Source organism: Phytophthora infestans, genomic scaffold, assembly GCF_000142945.1.
Source record: "Phytophthora infestans T30-4 supercont1.42 genomic scaffold, whole genome shotgun sequence".
Classification (NCBI taxonomy): Eukaryota; Oomycota; class Peronosporomycetes; order Peronosporales; family Peronosporaceae; genus Phytophthora; species Phytophthora infestans.
Window position 1 is genome coordinate 1099127 of NW_003303717.1, and position 18042 is coordinate 1117168.

The following is an 18042-nucleotide window of genomic DNA, read 5'->3' on the forward strand; positions in this document are numbered from 1 at the left end:
ACGTAAAGTATGTGTGTACTAAAATTCGGAAACGTGTATCTTGCACACAAAGCTCCTTCAACCAGGTAGGATTTCAGCTATGGATAAGATGTTGAAGGTGTCGACATGCTTCATCTATAAGTAGGTTATCTGAAGCGCGCTTGAGTATTGCGGGATAGCACATTTAAAGACGACTTTGTTCACTTATAGCGAGCTTCACCAAGATGTCTATACCATGGTGTTTACTCTCCGAAGCGCCGTTCTTCGATCTGCTCTGCCCAATACCCTACAGTACAAGTCTACCCTTCTTCCAGCGCCATCTTACGACAACGTGTTCATCAATGGTATCTCCGCCGTCCAGTTTCATTAACGCGATCGACACGATGTTATCCGCCAGAAGAACACCCGACCCTCTGCAGTTCGACATCAACTCATACTTGTCAAAATCAGGCGTCAAGAAAGGCAAGTGTCGCGTTTGTCGACGCGATGTTCCGTGGGTGCGAGAGCGCGTCATTTCACACAAGGTCTCAAACAACTGTGAAGGGATAAGTGAAATCGAAAAAGGCCTGTTCATGGACCTGAAACATCTTCGTGCCGGCAGAGTTGTTGTGTCGGTTGGCACCAAGCGTGCTACAACTCACGTTCGTCCTGCGAGTCCGCATAAGAAACGCCTCTTCCTCCAGACGACGGCTAATTTTCTGGACGCCATCTCAAAAGCTGATGCCGCTCATATCGACGCTGCAATTGCAGATCTGGTATTCCGTACTGGGATTTCATTTCGAGTCATAGATTCAGAAGCCATGAAGAAAGTCATTCGACTTCTACGGCCATCCTACGTTGAAATCATGCCATCGGCGCGTTCGATTGCTGGAAAACATCTCAATTCGACCTACAACAAACTGTTGTCGCGTGTAAGAGAAGCCATTCGGTCAGCAAAGTGGTTCTCAATTGTCAGCGATGGGTGGTCAAACGACTCAAACGAGCATATCGTTAATTACGTCGTCATTGTTCCAGGCTTCAAGCCATTTTTCCTGAAATCAGTAAGCACAGGTGGAGTTGTGCAAACCTCGAAGAACATAGCTGCCGGTATTTTGGAAGTGATAGAGGAATTTGGTCCAGATCGCTGTCTCTCGGTGGTCACTGACAACGCCCCCAACATGCGCGGAGCGTGGGCAATTATTGAGAAGAAATACCCAACGATCTTTGCCAATGGATGCGGTGCTCATGTCTTAAATCTATTGATTAAAGACGTGTGCAAAATCCCTGAGTTCGCCGCTGTCCTTGCCGACTTGAACGTCCTGGTCAAGTTTGTCAACGACCACAAGTTGGTCGTCGCTGAGTTCAAGAGACTCCGTGACGTTTTGACTATTCAAAAAGGTCTCACTTTACCTTGCCCGACGAGGTGGTATACCCACTTCAATGCTTGTGAAAACCTGTACAAGGCGAAGCTGGCTGTTCGCAATCTTGCAGAGCCAGGCTGTGATCACATTCTCAAAGAAATACAGAACAAGGATGCCGTGAACACATTCCGACGGATTGCCAACTCGGGCGCATTCTGGCGCAAGCTGTTGCACTTAAAAAGGTTACTCAGTTTTCCGTCGAAGCAGATTGGAAAGCTCGAAAAGGATGGAGGAGATCTCTTTCAAGTGTACTACTGCTTCATCCGTCTAAAAGATACATGGGTTACAAAGGCGTCGCTCTGGCATGGCGATGATATCGGAATTCGTTTGAAGGACATCGTCCTTAAACGCTGGTGCTTCGTGCATACCTTTTCGATGGGGTGTGCATATCTTCTCACACCCAAATCCCAGACCATGCCGTGGGACGCAACAGACAAGATGGACACGACAGAGCAGTTGCGCGACTACATACCATTGTTTTACACGAATCCAAATCTGGAGAAAACCTGCAACGATGAGCTATCCGCATACATTCTTCTCGAGCTCAACTCCCCGAGCGACCTTTACGAAAAGTACACGAGGTTGCCAGGACTGGAGTACTGGGTCCATTGCGGACGCATGATGTTTCCATTGCTGGCGCCAATTGCCATCAAAGTTTTGAGTGTACCAACGTCCTCGGCTGCTGCAGAACGAGTGTGGCGTGTGTACTCCTTTCTGTGGTCGAAGCGACGGAACCGAATGAATGCTGTCACAATGGAAAAGCTGGCGTTCAACTACATCAACAGCAGCCTACTCGACTCAGTGGACACGTACGACTACTTTGGTGAAGAACTGGATGATATCGACTTGTTCGACGATACTAGCGACCTGGATTCCATTCCAGATCAGTTAGATGTTCAGGATGCCGATAGCGAAGATGATGATCTTTGATAATATGTCAGAGGTTGTTGCATGTTGTATGCCTACAGTTGAAAAGTGTGTATCTACTGTATGTATCTGTGTACCAAACTTTATCTACACGTATCTTGCACACACTAGGAGGAAACTACGCACCCCTGGTGAACTACTCAGGCAAAACCGACTAGCACAACCACACAAGTCAATAGAAGCCTATCATGAGCTCCTGATCGATGATCTTAAGAAGGCGCGCGCATTGGCAAAGGAAGCACTTGAACGCGAACAAGCCAGGCAAGCCATCTATTATAATCAACGACGCGTGAAACAAAAAGCGTCTTACATGCCAGGCCAACTAGTGTGTATCTATCGTCCGTCGACGGGACCGAGAATCACTAAATTCCGGCACCGGTGGAGAGGGCCGGCGAAGGTCGTGGAGGCTGCTGGCTATGACAACTATCGCGTGCTAATGTTGGAGAACGGTGCTGAATTAGTTACGCACTGTTCGTTCTTACTACCTTACTTCTACCCGACCAATCTGTTGGAAAAGATGGCCAAGGATATTGCGCTGGACTTGGATGAGGAGGCAGAAGGGGCTGGTGATCAACCGGTTGGAGCCGGTAGCAAGAATCGAGAAGCAACTACTGTTGACGAGCCAGACTATATTAACAAAGATGACGGTGAGAATCTGGCGGAGATAACGGGTGCTGGGGACGGTGAAACGGCCGCGTGTCCGTTGCCGGTTGCGGCACCACGAGGCGAACCGCCTCAAGTACGGCGACCATCCGTCTGGCAATGAGCAACACCCCACTTCGCGATCGGAGGTCAAGAGGCGACGCTCAGCTGGCGAAGCTGAAACACCGAGCAGTGGCGACGGTGGACAAGGGCACTTCCAGCTGGTCAAGACACCTAGGACAGCGCGAACTACGTCAGAAGCATTGGCTACAAATGACAAAAAGGGGTCCGGGACTAAGGAAGGTATCGCGGCCAGGACAAGGAAGCAGCTACGGAGAGCACCATATCCTGCGACAAACACACCTGGTGATCAAGAACGAAGGGCAAGTGACGTTGGCCGAACTCCAGAGCAAGGTGCCGCCACCTGCGACGGCAGCCAAGGTGACGCCATCGATGATGGTAAGCAACTCCATGCGCCCGAACACGGGACCACAGCCGTCGCAACCCGCGGCGGAACGGCAGACGAGCGACGCGCCAGAGAGCCAGGAACGGAAGCGGAGCATATCTATGTGTTCGCAGCGAGAGGGCGACGTGGGGTTGACAGCCTGGCAGTCGCCAATTCCGGCGGGTTGTTCACGACGTCGCGCGAAAAGGTCGGAGAATGCCGTCGAAGCAGATATCGGGCACGCTCAGGCCGTTACGTGCTGGAATTCGAGATTGAACGACTGGGTCATCGACCTGACGGCCGAGGATATGGATTAGCCATTGAACGACTCTGGAAAGAAGGGCTCGTGCGTGGTGAGAGCCGTCGAGAGGACTACGTAGCCGGGACATACGATGGCAACACTCAACATGATGACTATGACACTTTATCGAGGACGATGGTGAGTCAAGGGGGAGAGAGTAAGCAAGAACAATTTGAAGGGGTCCTGCGTGGGATGATGAGTGTGCCATGTGGGCCCGGGTGACGAAGGCTACGAGAAGCGGACGTCAACGGTTACGGGTAAGATCAAGCACAGCAGGTACAGAAAGGTTCAAGGGACAGTATACCGTCAGCTATACGCCCTCTGACGGTGGATGCAGCTGGTGAACGGCTTGCATGCCGGCAAGGAGCCCGGCCAATCAGAGGAAGGACAAGAAAGAGTATATCAACGACAGAGATGCTGGTGGCTTTGCTGAAAGGCCACTACAGCCGCACAATCGCAGTTATGAAGGGGTCGCGTCAGTAGGGAAGAAGTAGTGTGAGATTTGCGCCGACGAACGCACAAGTCGAAAGCGTGAACAAGGCGGTGAGCTGCGAAGCAATCCGTCCAAGAGAGAGCGCGGTTGCCGGTCTGGTGACAGCGTAAGAGAAACCGGCAACGTAAAACAAAGTCAATACATCGAGGTTGTCACCCAAGTGCCTTAGAGTCAATAAGGAGAGGACTGTGAAGCCAGAGCGACTGTTCGACTGCCAGGAAACGCACGGATCGTTCTTGTCCGATAAGGACGCTGCTTATTACTGCATATGCGCTCCAGAAACTGTCTGCATCGTTGCCGTATCCTGCATATGCGTATCAGGTCTCGGCCGTATGTGATCTGCATTCATTTATATATGTAAGCACAGTCCGTGTAAAGTAGAGCAAGAGCCATGCCGTAAATGTAGTAGTCAAGCACTGCATCCTCCTCAAGAAAGTAGCCCACACCAGACTATCCGCTCGGGTTGCCGTCTGGTCGTACGTAGCGGAGCTGCGTCTCAAGGTTTCCCCTCGTTGGCTTCTTCACCTTCCATCCCTCACTATGGAGTTCGCGCCAAATCCTTGTCCACGTCAGGCCTGGAGGCTTGGGAGCAACTTTACCGACTGTCGCGACCATCCCTTCTGCTTCTGTGCTCTGCGACGAAAAATTCCGAATGACTGGTGGCTGGAAACGCTCAGACATAACCTTTATCATTCAATGTCCAGCTCTAAAAAATATGTTTTTGAAAAATGTTCTATGTCACCTGTGCTAAACCCAGCCCTACATATGGTGATCTTGGTCAATTTCGTCACTTTTGGTTGACTTGATCTAAGTATGTAGGATGGGCAAAAAAACTGGTTTACAATTTTCAAGACTAAAATGGCCTTTTCCAGCATTATGCTGGATATGAAAAGGGTCTAATCTGCATTATGCAGCAAGCCGGACTGGAGGGGTTATGCACTCCTTTTTTATTGGCAGTTTACACTTTTTTTATTAAAAGTTGCACGAATAATTCACGGAAACTAATACCTGTTTGAACGGCGGGTAAATGTGGACAATACATCGAAATACGAAGAGTGAAACACCCGATCCGTATCTACTACACCATTTCAGGTTCGTTCTTCCCACCGCAGGAGTTCGATACAACCACCCCAGAGCCGACTTGCACATAGGACCGGGCAAATCTCAGTTCAAAACACCCAACGCCTGAGTTCAATACACACAGGTGTCTCTTTTATTTTTTTGCCAATTACTGCGAAAGTACCAACTTTTGTCATTTCAAAACCATTCGAGAACTCAAAGGCATCCATCCATTCATCGCTTCGCCTCGCGCCCTTTTCGTTTTGGCAGAATAGGTAGCACTTACCCTGAAGACGTTCGTGCACGTGTCCTCGGGGCAGCGAAGGAGGATGAGAACTGGCGATTGGTAGCAGCTCACAACGGCGTTGTGGTGGAGACTGCGCGGGCTTGGGTGGAATGGTCTCGAATTCTCGAATGGTTTCGAAATGACAAATGCTGTTACTTTCGAAGTAATTGGCAAAAAAATAAAAGAGACACCTGTGTGTATTGAACTCAGGCGTTGGGTGTTTTGAACTGAGATTTGCCCGGTCCTATGCGCAAGTCGGCTCTGGGGTGGTTGTATCGAACTCCTGCGGTGGGAAGAACGAACCTGAAATGTAGTAGGTACTGTCTGAGAATTAACAGACTGTCTTCAGTCTTGGCTGCTGGTACAAAATCTAACCAAAACGAGCAAGTGGAGGATAATAAGTTGGTATGCTTGCGGCTCCTTACCAGCTTTGTCCTCGCATTGTACTTGTTTAAAAGTGTATAATCAGCAAACGACAGCGAGAACATCACTGTCGGGATCGAGTTGAGCACGAAATCCGAGATTCTGATTTAACATATGCTCGCCCTAGTTGCAATAACACCTTGAAATAGCACCTCATGGCAGGCTACCTTTAATATTGAGCTGAACGAGCTGTGACGCAATATTTTTGGGATTTTTGGAATTTTCTCTCAATTGCCAGATAAAAGAGCAGAATAGCCAAATGTACAAGTATAAGACCGTCCGTATGTGAAATGAACGCCATTTAGTGGACCGTAGTGAGCAGGTTCAGCAGGAATGCCTAATTTGTTTTTAAGGAACCGGTTTCAAGGGGTTAACCCCTTTAAGGTTTTGTTAATACATGTAGTAAACCTGTTTGATAGGTCGATGGCCTTTTTCTTATATATAATGATAAAAAAAGCATCATTTGACGATTTGTATGTCAAGTTGATTGGCTAATTTTGAAACGATTATGAATCAGATTGCTTTTAGTAATATATCGCAGTAATAAGGGTATTTTTAAGTTTGATTCTGGTTATACTTGACGATGCAGCCGTCGATGTAGTGATAGTTTAAATGAGGTTATTAACGCTTTTGTCGGGAAGTAGCCTTGCTAAAAACATGATTCGGGGTAGCACAAATAAAGAGCTTAACAGTGAAACTTGTAACAACTACATTTAGCTGGTAGAGCGAAAGTTATAGCAAGTTTAGTAAACGCTTAGCTCAGTAATGGACCGGAGAAGTAGGTCCGATTACAGACAGTTCACTCCGTATTCATAGCGTATTTTATTCATATTGAAGGGGATTCCTTTCGCGGGATGTACCCCAATAACGGATCTGCGTTTTCCATCCCACGCGCAAAATGGTAATTCATACTAATTGCTGCCGATTATCTCCTCGCGTTTACTCAGCAGCCACCACATTCATCTTGCGACTGAGTTGCTGTTGACAGAGCGCCGGGTTGTTAAAATATTTCGTTCGTGGGGGTGATACTGGCTCTCGTCGACGGATTTTTTTAGCGAGTACCGTACGAGGTCATTGTGATAATGGCCGAAAACAATGGTGAAAATATACGCTACTATTTTATGTTGACCTTCCGGCGGACAATTGGGAGTTGCATATAGTTAAGTACTCAATACTAAAAATAATTGCCTGGCGTTGTATCCCTTTTACTACTAAGGGTATGAAAGGGAAATACTGCTGGTCATTGGTAACCTTATATTTATTGATTGGTATTAACCTTTCGAAACCGGGTGCAGGATTATTATTTTCGTTAAACTGAATATATTCAGTTTAACGACTTTTAGACTTAAAGTTTGTAAGACATGTCTTTTCGCTCGCCACAAGGCATACAAATTTTTAGACAACCAGAATGCCTGTTTCTGTGTGGGTCTTTTTCTCTCAAGAGGTTAAACGGGGCAACATTTGTCTAAATCTAAATATCAACTTTGCGAGGTTTGTGAGATATTATCGTAATCTAGATGATTTGTATTACCTACCGGAGGTAACGGACTGATTTCACTCAGTGAGTGGTGCACAGCCAACGACGATCGCCGCCTTTTTCCAAATGTCTCTCATTCGAGATTTTACGCCCCGAGGACCGAAGACGCAAGAGGATGATGAGAGTCCAAGGAAAAGTGCCGCGAGACTGCGAAGTTACCGCACGCGACATATCTTTCAAGTCCGTGTGGAGAGAGCTGAAGAAGTACGGGTGGACACGAAAGCCACCTCCGGCCGCAGTTTTGATGACCGCTACTTTTATATGCCTCCCGGTAAGAACGTGCAGGGGAGCGAAGACGTCGATTACCTCCGTTGCGAACAAGCAGTATCGAAGCATTACGCAAAAGGTGTGTGTATTACTTGCAGCTGAATAGCTCGTTGCTATGTATAATACCAAGTTTGTTGCTTGTAGGACTGCGACGTTATGCGGTAGGCGTCCAACCCAGTGCTCCTGGAGATGATCAACTAGCTGCTGCCGCAGCTATCGTACGTGAAAACTACGCTGCTGATATCGAAACCGCAGAAGCAAGAACTCGAGCTCAGGCTAATTCTCAACGAGTCCCCACCAGCCAGCCAACTAACGGTGTGCCTCCTGTCCCCGTACGTGCCTACTACCAGGCCACAGTCACCATCACAGCGAGCGCCGACGCGTCGCTCTTTGATGAATACTCCAGGTCATATGACAAACGCCCACTTAGAAGTACCCAGCCAAGGTCGCCGCTCATCCCGCCGTCACCACACGTTCAAGACGCCGACTGTTCATCAGAAGAAGCAGCAGAATCTGATAATATCAGCGACAGCAACTCCACACATCCAGCACAAACTCCAATCAGAAAAGGTATGCTGCATTGTATACTGCATGCTATGCTGAATACATTGCAGTATAATGTACTCAAAAGTACTCTGCATATTACGCTGAAATATATACTGCATAGTATGATGTATGTTAATCTGAATACAGACATTTAATTATGTGCTGTTCTTTAGATGATGCTAATGAAGCCGAAGAAGATTTTGCTCTTGGTAGCGAGCTGCTTGCCAATAGCACCGATGATTTGAACGTGGTTATTGATCACGCCATTGAACATCAGTTTGGAAAGTTGGATTCGGGTGATGAGGCGGAAGTCGATGATATGGAGACTGGAGAGTGTGTAAAGGATGAAGAGGCGACAAATTATTGTGCATCTTACGACATTGGTGATTATCGGGTCGCGACAGAAGCCGAAATCACTGCAGAGGTTCATTTCGCGAAAAACTTTCTTGATAGTTTTGGTGGAGAGGATGAAGTTCTCGCTAGAAACCTAAAGAACGCTGTCCTGCGTGAGATGTCCGCTATTGGCTGGGAGGATGTCATTGAACCTGATACTGGTGAGTCCATGCAGGCCCGTACGACCCCGTCGACAATACTTTAAGCTATCCTGGCCTTCGCCAAGGGTACTCGAGTCCAACTGCAGACGTTTTGCTCAGAGGAGACTCTCCAATTGGACGCTTCTTTTACTTTCTCCATGTTGTATTGTGGCAGCACATTGCTGCTTGCTCGACGGAGTATCACCGGGAGATGCTACCACGTCGTATTGACGAAACATTTCAGCGATATCGCCAGAAGCGGAGGTTGAACCCGCAGTTACCAAGAAAGACAAAATGAGATAATCAGCACGAGCTGGAAGGCATGAAGACTATCTTACCACACGAACTGTGCCAGTTTGTTGGACCATTGGTGGCAAGAACAATTGCTCCGGACAGAGAAAAACTTGCTAATCACTGGAAGACAGCGGATGAGGGCGCTATATCACGAGGGTGTTTCGGCTTAGTGCTGTCTAGAGACCAATTCATGGAAATTTCACGCAATCTTCATTTCAACTCAAACAACGACCCCAGGGCTGAAACAGATCGCGCCTGGAAGATCCGCAAGCTGGTAGACGTCTTGCAGCGCACCTTTCTTCGTGGATACGTTGCGCCATCACACTTGACGTTCGAAGCTAACTTACCCAGTCGGTCATCCTTCAATAAGATGCGCATTTACATGAAGGACAAGTCCCACAAGTGGGGCACCAAGCTCTTCATGCTATGCAGCGCAGTTACAGCGTACTGCATCACGTCCCATTTTTTAAGCGGTTTTTTTACTATCGTGTATTATGCAGTTTTGTCTGACATTTTTGTGTCTTGTGTGCTGAAGTATATTGCGGTAAGAAACAGCACGCTAGCGACGCCCACAAGCCCGACATGAAATCAGGCCCTGCTGCTGTTGTCAGAAACCTGCTTGCTGCATTTGGCCCGGATGCTAGAAAGCAGGTAATGCGCCTAGTCGTCATCGACCGGTTCTATACTTCTGTGGCTTTAGCTATTCAGCTGCTGCTAATGGGGTTTTACTGCGTGGGAACCATCGTGGCTAACCACTTGAGATAGTGCGAAGGTGTCGTCGAGAAGAAGAAGACTCGTCCACCCGGGATTACGCATGGTTCGTTGAAGGTGGCTACTTCTAAGCTCGTGCCAAATATGTCAGCAATATGTTGGTGGGATTCTCGTCCTGTACACTTTCTCAGCACGTGAGGAAGCCTTGAACTGGATTGGGTGGTGCGACAGAATGGTCCCACGCAAGAGGAAGTGCCATGCCCCAGAGTCATCAACGATTATCAAGCATGGGTGGCGTGGATGTCCATGACCAGCTGAGATTGCAGCGTTATTCTCTCCAGCGTGCACTCGGTTTTAGAAAATACTATAAGTCGTTGGCACTGGGGCTCATTGACTTGAGTAATGTAAATGGATACATAGTCCATAAGGCCTTTCAGAAGAACAAGCAGTCACGGCCACTTACCCACGTGAAGTACATGAAGAAACTCCACCTTCAGCTGTGTCGCCTCCAAGCAACAGACATGTATGAGTCCAATACATTCGGCATTCAGCCACCCCAAGCCAGGCCTGCATATGTACCGGTCCCTGGCGGTGCAAACCAGTCAATTGGGCACGCTGCCCGTCAAGTAGATGAATGGAAAAACGAAGGAACACAAGGGAAAAGACGGCAAAGGACATGAAAGGTGTACTCGCGGCTTCAAACAGACACCCAGCGAGCATCAACAACTACATACTATTGTGATGACGGTAGCGACAAAGGGCCAGTCTACCTCTGCATGCGGGCGCGCCGACAAGTGCGTGGGGTCGCCATGACATGTTGTGATGTGTGGCACAAGGAGTGGATGAACGGAAAGCTGATTCTTTTCGAAAATGGCAAAGGGATTCGTATGCACCAGAAACCGGCTGAAACACCTAGTACTCCATTGACTCCGGGTACTCCTGCAACGCCAGCACCTTCCAAGAGGCGACGAATAACAACGTAACTTCTACCCTGCATATCTTTTTGTCTTTAAGGTGCATAATATTCAGGATAAGTCAAACCACGTAAGTTTTGATCCACAGCTGTGTAGCATCGAATGTCTGTTCTCGTGTAAGCTCATCTCGAAGTGCATCACAAGGCTCCTGTTTCTGCTCCAGTCGAGCCGTGTTCAAACAGCTGTGGTGTCCACATATATAGCACTCTTCGAATTTGTATAGACCAGAAAACAAACAGTCTCGTGTCATTTGCTTGCGTTACTTGATAGGGGTGACACACCAACTTTTGTATAGGATTTTTTAAAGGAAGTTTCAGTTTTCAAAAAATTAAAAATGAGAGCTGTAGACTGAGCTAGTTCTGTTCCTATGTTTTCGGGAGTCGTCCTGACTGTTTTCATTTTATACTGCATAATGCAATTTACATGTGGAAACCTTACTACCAATATGCAGGTTTGGGTAGTTTAATCGCTGCTCTGCGCAGTTTTGCAAATCCCGATTTTTTATGAGCGAGCGACACCTATCCCATTACATACAAATACCAAGTTTAATAAAGCTGCATAACGCAGTTTGAATGTGACTTTTGGTTTCCGGTTTGGAGGTCTAGAGATTACCATCGAGGGGATTGGCTGTACAATGAAATACAGGACCAACTATAGTGGGTTTCTGTAACGGGGTACATACCAAGAGGACCCCAAGGCTACATGAAGTGTGACTTCATTCTTCGGGATGCCTTGTAAATGGTACCAGGGATCCAGAAGCCAGCCATTGGCTAACTACAAAGCTTCACTACAGGTGACTTATAGTCACTAGCATTACTCAAGTAATGGAAACCCACTGTGACTAAGCGCACCGCTCGAGCCACGCGACCGTCTCAATATGCGGAGTGTGCGGAAGCATATCCACTGGCTGCAAGTATCGCACTCTGTACGTGCCTACTTCACCCATTTCAGGTTTCACCTTGGCGCAAAACGCTTCGAGGTCAGGAGCCTGAGAGTGGGGGTTGCACGATACGTAGCAAATGTGGCGTGGGGCTAGTCGGCGCAGCATCTTGATCAGCTTTTTTTGCAATCCAGCTCGAGGAGGGTCCACGATCACTATATCTGGTAGATTCGAAGAAGATGAACCGCCATCCGAGTGAGAAGCAATCCTGTCGAGAAACTCCTCTTCTTGCCAGCTTTTGGCCAAGTCAACACAAAAGAATTGCATGTGATCGGCAGAGTAGCCATTCAGACGGGCATTCACCTTGGCACGCTCCACTGCTGCGTCGACTAGTTCGAATCCCACTACTTTCTCGGCATAAGCTCCCATACAAATACCGATACTGCCCACACCACAGAAGAGATCCCAGACCACTGGTTTCTTCGGTAAAGCTGCCATCATGCGTTGGATTTCACGGTAGAGCACACTGGCTTGGTTCGAGTTGGGTTGGAAGAACGAGTCGAAAGTAACCTCAAATCTGTGGCTCAAGATCGAGTCTTCGAAGTGAGAGCTGCCGTAGAGAACACGCTCCGTCTTCGTATCCTCAAATGGTTCGCTATCCTTCCGATGTTTGTGTCGTTGAGCTTCCCTGGCCAAGCTTTCAACAATAGACACAAGCTGTGGAGCATCTTTGGTCTCCGTAAGTAATTCCCTTTGATGCTCCCGCACAAGATCTTGTACAATGCTCTGAAGCAGCTCGCTCTGTTCTCCTTCGAACATTGTTGTGACCAAGCCCAGCATGATCTCTGTGCGGCCTTGCCAATTTACACCGCGACGCAACACAATTTGTTTCAGAAAGCCTTCGTGCGTGTTGAAATCATAGGCTTGTAGTCCCACGTCTTCGCATCTTGCCACCAGCTGTTGCAGCAATCGATTGCAAGCTGAAGCTTGTAGCAAGCACTCATTTAGCGACAAAATTCGAGGACTCCACACAGCAGAACGACGTCGACGCGCCTTGCTCTTGCCATGAATTTGCTTGGACCGTCGAGCGCTAACCGACGCAACAGGAAACATCCCAACTGTAAACGGATAGCGTGGAGCTTCACTGTCATCGCTCGTAGGTTTGTCTCCATCCAGTAGCCAGCGACCTGTGCTACATGTGAATTCCATCTTGTTCCGGTAGCTGTAAGCTCCACCATTGTTTTCCTTGGTCTCTACGCCGAGAATGTCGCGAATTTTCATGTCTGGCGAGTGCCCTCGATCAGCAAATAGTTCGCGGATCCACTCCTGTTTTTCTCGAAGCTGTTGCGTGTAGCTTACGTGCAGCAGTTTGCATCCACCACAGATTCCAAAGTATTTGCTGCATTGAGGCTGTATTCGGTGGCCACTGGGCTTGGACAGAGCCACTTGCTGCCCGAAGATCGGCCAGGTATCCTGAGGTTGTCTTGTTGCCCATTTATCTCTCGATTGCACGTCGCGATCCCAAAGTTTGGCCTGAATCTCGTCACCTGGAGCTGCAAACGGAACCACCACTTGCATCATCGCACCGTCCTGGGAGGTATATGTGCCGATGCCGTCGCCGTGGGCATTGAGCTTGTCAATGGACTAAAATGGTGGTACAAGAGTGGTTCAGCTGATTTAAGTCATTGCAGCAGTAATGAGGACGATAAAAGCGCACCAAGGTTACACATCGCTTAGAGTTCGGTGCGGATGGAGGACCGGGCGCTGAAGCAGCGGAGAAGGCGCGGTGGAGACGCGCAGCATTTCTACGGGCCGCCAACTGCAGAGCCATCGTGTGGCTCAGTGTAAATGTGCTCAATTGGACAGAAATTAATAACCAATTATCTGGGGGCTTCTTCGATCACCGAAATCTGTTTACTGGACCGGCAGATGGTGTAAGCGTAGACGCCACCTATGTATGCACTCAAAATCGGAATCTCCGTCACGCAGCGTCAGCGGAGAAGAGCGAAAGCTGCAAGCGCAGAGACCAATCAAGCTCCAGCGGCGTCATAAATAATGCGAATAAGTTGTCGTTTTCAGTGTCAAATCTCCAATAGCAACCGTTGGTGAGCTCAAGTCACTGGAACAACTGCAACAAAGACAACAACTGCCAGTTCCACGCACGGATGGGGCTCTGCGGCAAGCAGCGGCTGTCTTTACCAGCGAGATTCAAGCGGCGGAAGAAATCCACCTTATCTGCGACGTCCAAGAACGATATCCAATCGAGATCTAGCTACAGCTGCCTATAACTTTAATTTTCCTGCCAGTCCTACAGCTAAACGAGCTAGAAAGGTGCTCTTGCAGCAGAGGTGTCGTGCGGAAAGAAGGCTGTCATTTCGATCGAAGCACACGGCTTTATCAAATCGACGCGGGCGACGTGCTTTGGCCGGATTCGCCAATTTCAATCAAGAACCTGCCCCTAAGTGACAGCATGCGACGTGGCAAAAACAAAGGGCCCGTCTACGTTAGCGTTGTCGCTACTTCAAGTTCGATCGATTCCTCCTTTCGCACCAACACTTTTCCTCTTTCCGCCCAAAGCCACAAACCACCTACTGACAGCGACCACCAAGTCTCCCCACGCAACAGGCCATGACTTCTACTCTGGCCCACGCACGCAGCAGTAGGAATCGAAGCAGCAGTGGCGACCCCAGAGAACAGAGCGCTATCCGTACTGCCAACTCTAACTCCAATGCACACCGCCACATCAAAGTGAGCTCTCGTCTCGCGCCGCAGATCTACCTGGGCCACATCTACAGTCGCCCCGCCGAGAATTCTACGGACGCTCATAGGAAGGCGGTGGTGGTCAAGTGCGCCGGTCAGCTGCAGCGCGAAGGTACTTCGGGTCGCTTGCAGGGTCCATGGAAGGAGTGGCAGACCGCCAGACATCTGCGTGGCGTCGCGCAAGGCCACCCCAACGTCGTGCAGATCTTTGACACCTTCGTACAGCGCTCACACGTCTTCGTGGTCATGGAGCACTGCGCACGCGGCGACCTACTGGCCGATCTCGTGGCCACGCAGCCCGAAAGCCGTCTGAGCGAGCCCCATGCACTGCGAATCGTACAGCACTTAGCACGTGGGCTCCACTTCTTGCACGATACTTGCAACATCGCGCATCGCGACGTCTCGCTCGAGAATGTATTCGTCACACGTGACGGCGTCCACAAGATCGGTGACTTTGGTCTCAGCACTCGCGCTGATCGACGTGCCAGTGGCTGCGTGGGCAAATCACAGTACGTGGCACCCGAGGTCGTGGCTGAAGCGAGCTACGACCCTGTGACGGCCGACGTCTGGTCACTCGGTATCGTGCTGTTCATGCTGCTGACGGGCGCGCCTCTACTGGAGCTCGCATCACCAGCAGACCCCGAGTTTAACGCGATTAAGGCATTGGGCTGTAGGGGCGCTCTCCGGTCTTGGGAAATGGACACACAACTCTCCGCGGCGACGCTGGACCTGTTGTCCAAAATGCTGGAGTTTGATCCGATCAAGCGGCTGCAGGCTATGAACAGAGTGCTCAATCACCCGGCACTAGCCGCTGCGCTCGATGCAGAGGGGTAGTGATTAATGCCGTGTGCAATTTTGCGTCAATAATTTCCCGGTTTATCTATCCAATGACAAGGTTCACCATGTTAAATGCCCTAATTAGAGTGGTGTAGCAGCAGGAACTTGTGCGAGTTGTAGACTAGCGCCAATCACACAACCCTAATCACACTGTCGCACACGTTGGTTTGCATTTTGCAGAGCGAACGCGAGCTCTTATCCGTCCTTGGTGTATACTACATTTGCAAAGCACACACCAGTCAAGATGCTCGAGGAGAGCTTAGTCCTCGCAGCGACCGCTCTGGACGTCGTCCTCGTCGAGGACGCCGCTGTGCTCTTCGCCAGATCTCCTATTCCACGACCAGTCCTCACACTGAAGGGCAACTTCAATTCGCATTAAGCGACGGAGACTGTGAGATGACGCATGGCGCGTCACCGGGCTCTCCGACCTTCTATCACTACGTAAAGTAGGTGCCATAAGCACAGACTTGTAGGGCAGTAGGTGTAGAGCAAGTAGGAATAGAATGTAAGACACGTGAGTGCCGGGCAAAGTACCACGACAGGACCACGGAGTTCTGGTGCTTGCTGCCTCTCACTCGTTGTGCACGCAGCACAGCAAAAGCAGTTGTGAGAGTGAGAGCTGCCAGCACCTGAACCTCCATGTTCCGCAAAGTTAGATTAGCACATACTCAGTCTAAGATAGTCTATAGAAAGCTAAGTAGTTCACCATCACCTGCAACGCAGTTGCAGTTGCTCACCGCCACCAATGCCGTCCTTCATACAGTCCTTGGTATCTTCCGCACGCCGCTCGCACGTGAGCGCGTTGCAGACCGGTACGCCGGGATGCAGTACATGCATAGACACGCGTAGGATTGTAGGTTGGATCGGTAGTACTGGTATTGCCAGTGTCTTGGGCTGTGGCAATGACGTCTGGCACTGGACACTGGCAGACCGTAGCAAGTAGCATCTCACAGTAGCAGGATAGCATCTCACACTCCCACTTGATCTCGGCGATGCAGTGCCGAATCGACGCGATCACATCGCTTCATCCGTACACACACCACTAAGAATAGTCGTACGATAGCCACCACCGTAATTTGCTAGCTGCATAGTCTCCCACTCGTATCGCACATGTCCGTAGTCCAGCGCAGTTGATTGCATGCTAGTGTTGTGGTACAGCCACACGAAACTGGTTCTTTCAGTTGGCACACAGGCACACTACATGTCATCGTCGTCAGTAATGTCTAATCCGTCGTTCTTGACCGCATCGCAGGTGACGCAGTCAAGGTATCATGCATCGCAGTTGACGCAGATGTAGCCTTTTCATTTACAGTGGCGGCCATGTCACTGTCTGCCACGATAGGCAGTACCTTCAGCATCTTTCGGAATCGGGAGAACTTGACCACAGCAAGTGGTTTGGTCATGATGTCCGCCACCATGTCCTCCGTCCCGATGTGTTGCGTAATGATCCGTTTTAGTTCCACGTTCCGCCGCACCATGTGGTATTTGTTGTCAATGTGTTTTTGCTTGCTGTGCTTGCCGGGTTTAGTCGTTAGAGAGATGGCTCCCTGATTATCTCCGAGTAGTACAGGTAGTGCATGTTTCCACACTAGTTCTCGGCAGAGCCCTGCAAGCCACAGCAAGTCCTTTGTAGCTTCAGCCATTGCAACGTACTCAGCTTCACATGTGCTCTGAGCATTGATTTCTTGTTTCCTCGATGCATAGGAGACAACATTGTTGTCCATCGTCGTCACGTATCCACTGATGCTGCGGCGGTCAACTGGATCATTAGCATAGTCAGCATCCGAATAGCAGCCCACACGTAGGTCACTCGCTGACGCAACATCCATCACCAGACCAAAGTCACGTGTAGCCTGCAGGTAGCGCAATACCCGCTTGGCTTGCGCATAGTGAGTATGGTCGTAGCTGGCTAGGTATTTCCGAGATGTCTGGTTGCGTGTGCGATGTCAGGTCTTGAGGCACTTACAAGATACTGAAGCGCACCAACCAGCTCTCGATAGGGCAGGTACTCGGTCGTAGCAGGAACAACCGCCTTTGAGGGCGTCAAAGCCTCAGGCGTAGTACACCCATTGCACGTCTCCATGTGAAATCGTTTGAGTACTTCGAGTACATACTGTTTCTGGCAGTAGATAATCTGTCGACTGGGTCGGTTGATCAAGATCTCCACACCTAGTAAGTACTTCACGGTTCCCATGGTCGTGAGCTCAAACGTTTCTTGCAGCGCGGCTGCAATTCGAGCACACAGCTCACGTGGACCCATTAGTAATAGGTCGTCCACGTATACAGTTAGGAGCATAGTCACTTCTCCATCCTTCTTCAGCGCGTACAAGCCGTAGTCCGACTCCAGTCTTTCAAGCCCAAGTGTCAGCAACTTGGCATGTAGAGTTCGGTTCCATACGTTCGGTGCTTGTTTAAGTCCATAGAGGCTCTTCAAGAGCTTACAGACAAACGCTGGCCCATCTGTTTGAAAGCCTGGTGGTTGCTCCATGAAGATTAACTCATCGAGGTCCCCGTAAAGAAACGCGGTCTTTACATCGTACTGAAGAACTTCCCATCCTCGTTGAACGGCGAAGTAGATGGCAACACGGATCGTCTCAAACCGGATTACCGGTGCGTAGGTCTCACTGTAGCTCACGCCCAGTTGTTGTTTGAAGCCATGAATCACGAGACGAGCTTTAAATCTTTTCACACGCCCTCGTTCATCACGCTTAACAGCGAACACCCATCTGCGCGTAATAACCTTGACGC

The 18042-nt window shown here is 49.4% G+C and overlaps 3 protein-coding genes across 3 annotated transcripts; 2 read left to right on the forward strand and 1 right to left on the reverse strand.

The window, feature by feature from the left end:
- Positions 1-2823: 2823 nt before the first annotated feature.
- On the forward strand, positions 2824-3710 carry PITG_15593 (uncharacterized protein; the record flags this gene model as incomplete). Its single annotated transcript, XM_002897685.1, has 2 exons — positions 2824-3045; positions 3252-3710. The coding sequence occupies 2 exons, from the start codon at positions 2824-2826 to the stop codon at positions 3708-3710; spliced, it is 681 nt and encodes a 226-aa protein (XP_002897731.1).
- A 7948-nt stretch (positions 3711-11658) lies between these two features.
- PITG_15595 (uncharacterized protein) lies at positions 11659-12024 on the reverse strand (the record flags this gene model as incomplete). Its single annotated transcript, XM_002897686.1, has 2 exons — positions 11659-11865; positions 11914-12024. The coding sequence occupies 2 exons, from the start codon at positions 12022-12024 to the stop codon at positions 11659-11661; spliced, it is 318 nt and encodes a 105-aa protein (XP_002897732.1).
- Positions 12025-14270: 2246 nt separating this feature from the next.
- On the forward strand, positions 14271-15345 carry PITG_15596 (protein kinase; the record flags this gene model as incomplete). The annotated part of the gene is made up of 1 exon (XM_002897687.1): positions 14271-15345. One exon carries the CDS (start codon positions 14326-14328, stop codon positions 15289-15291), a length of 966 nt encoding a protein of 321 aa, XP_002897733.1.
- Between the last annotated feature and the right edge of the window lie 2697 nt (positions 15346-18042).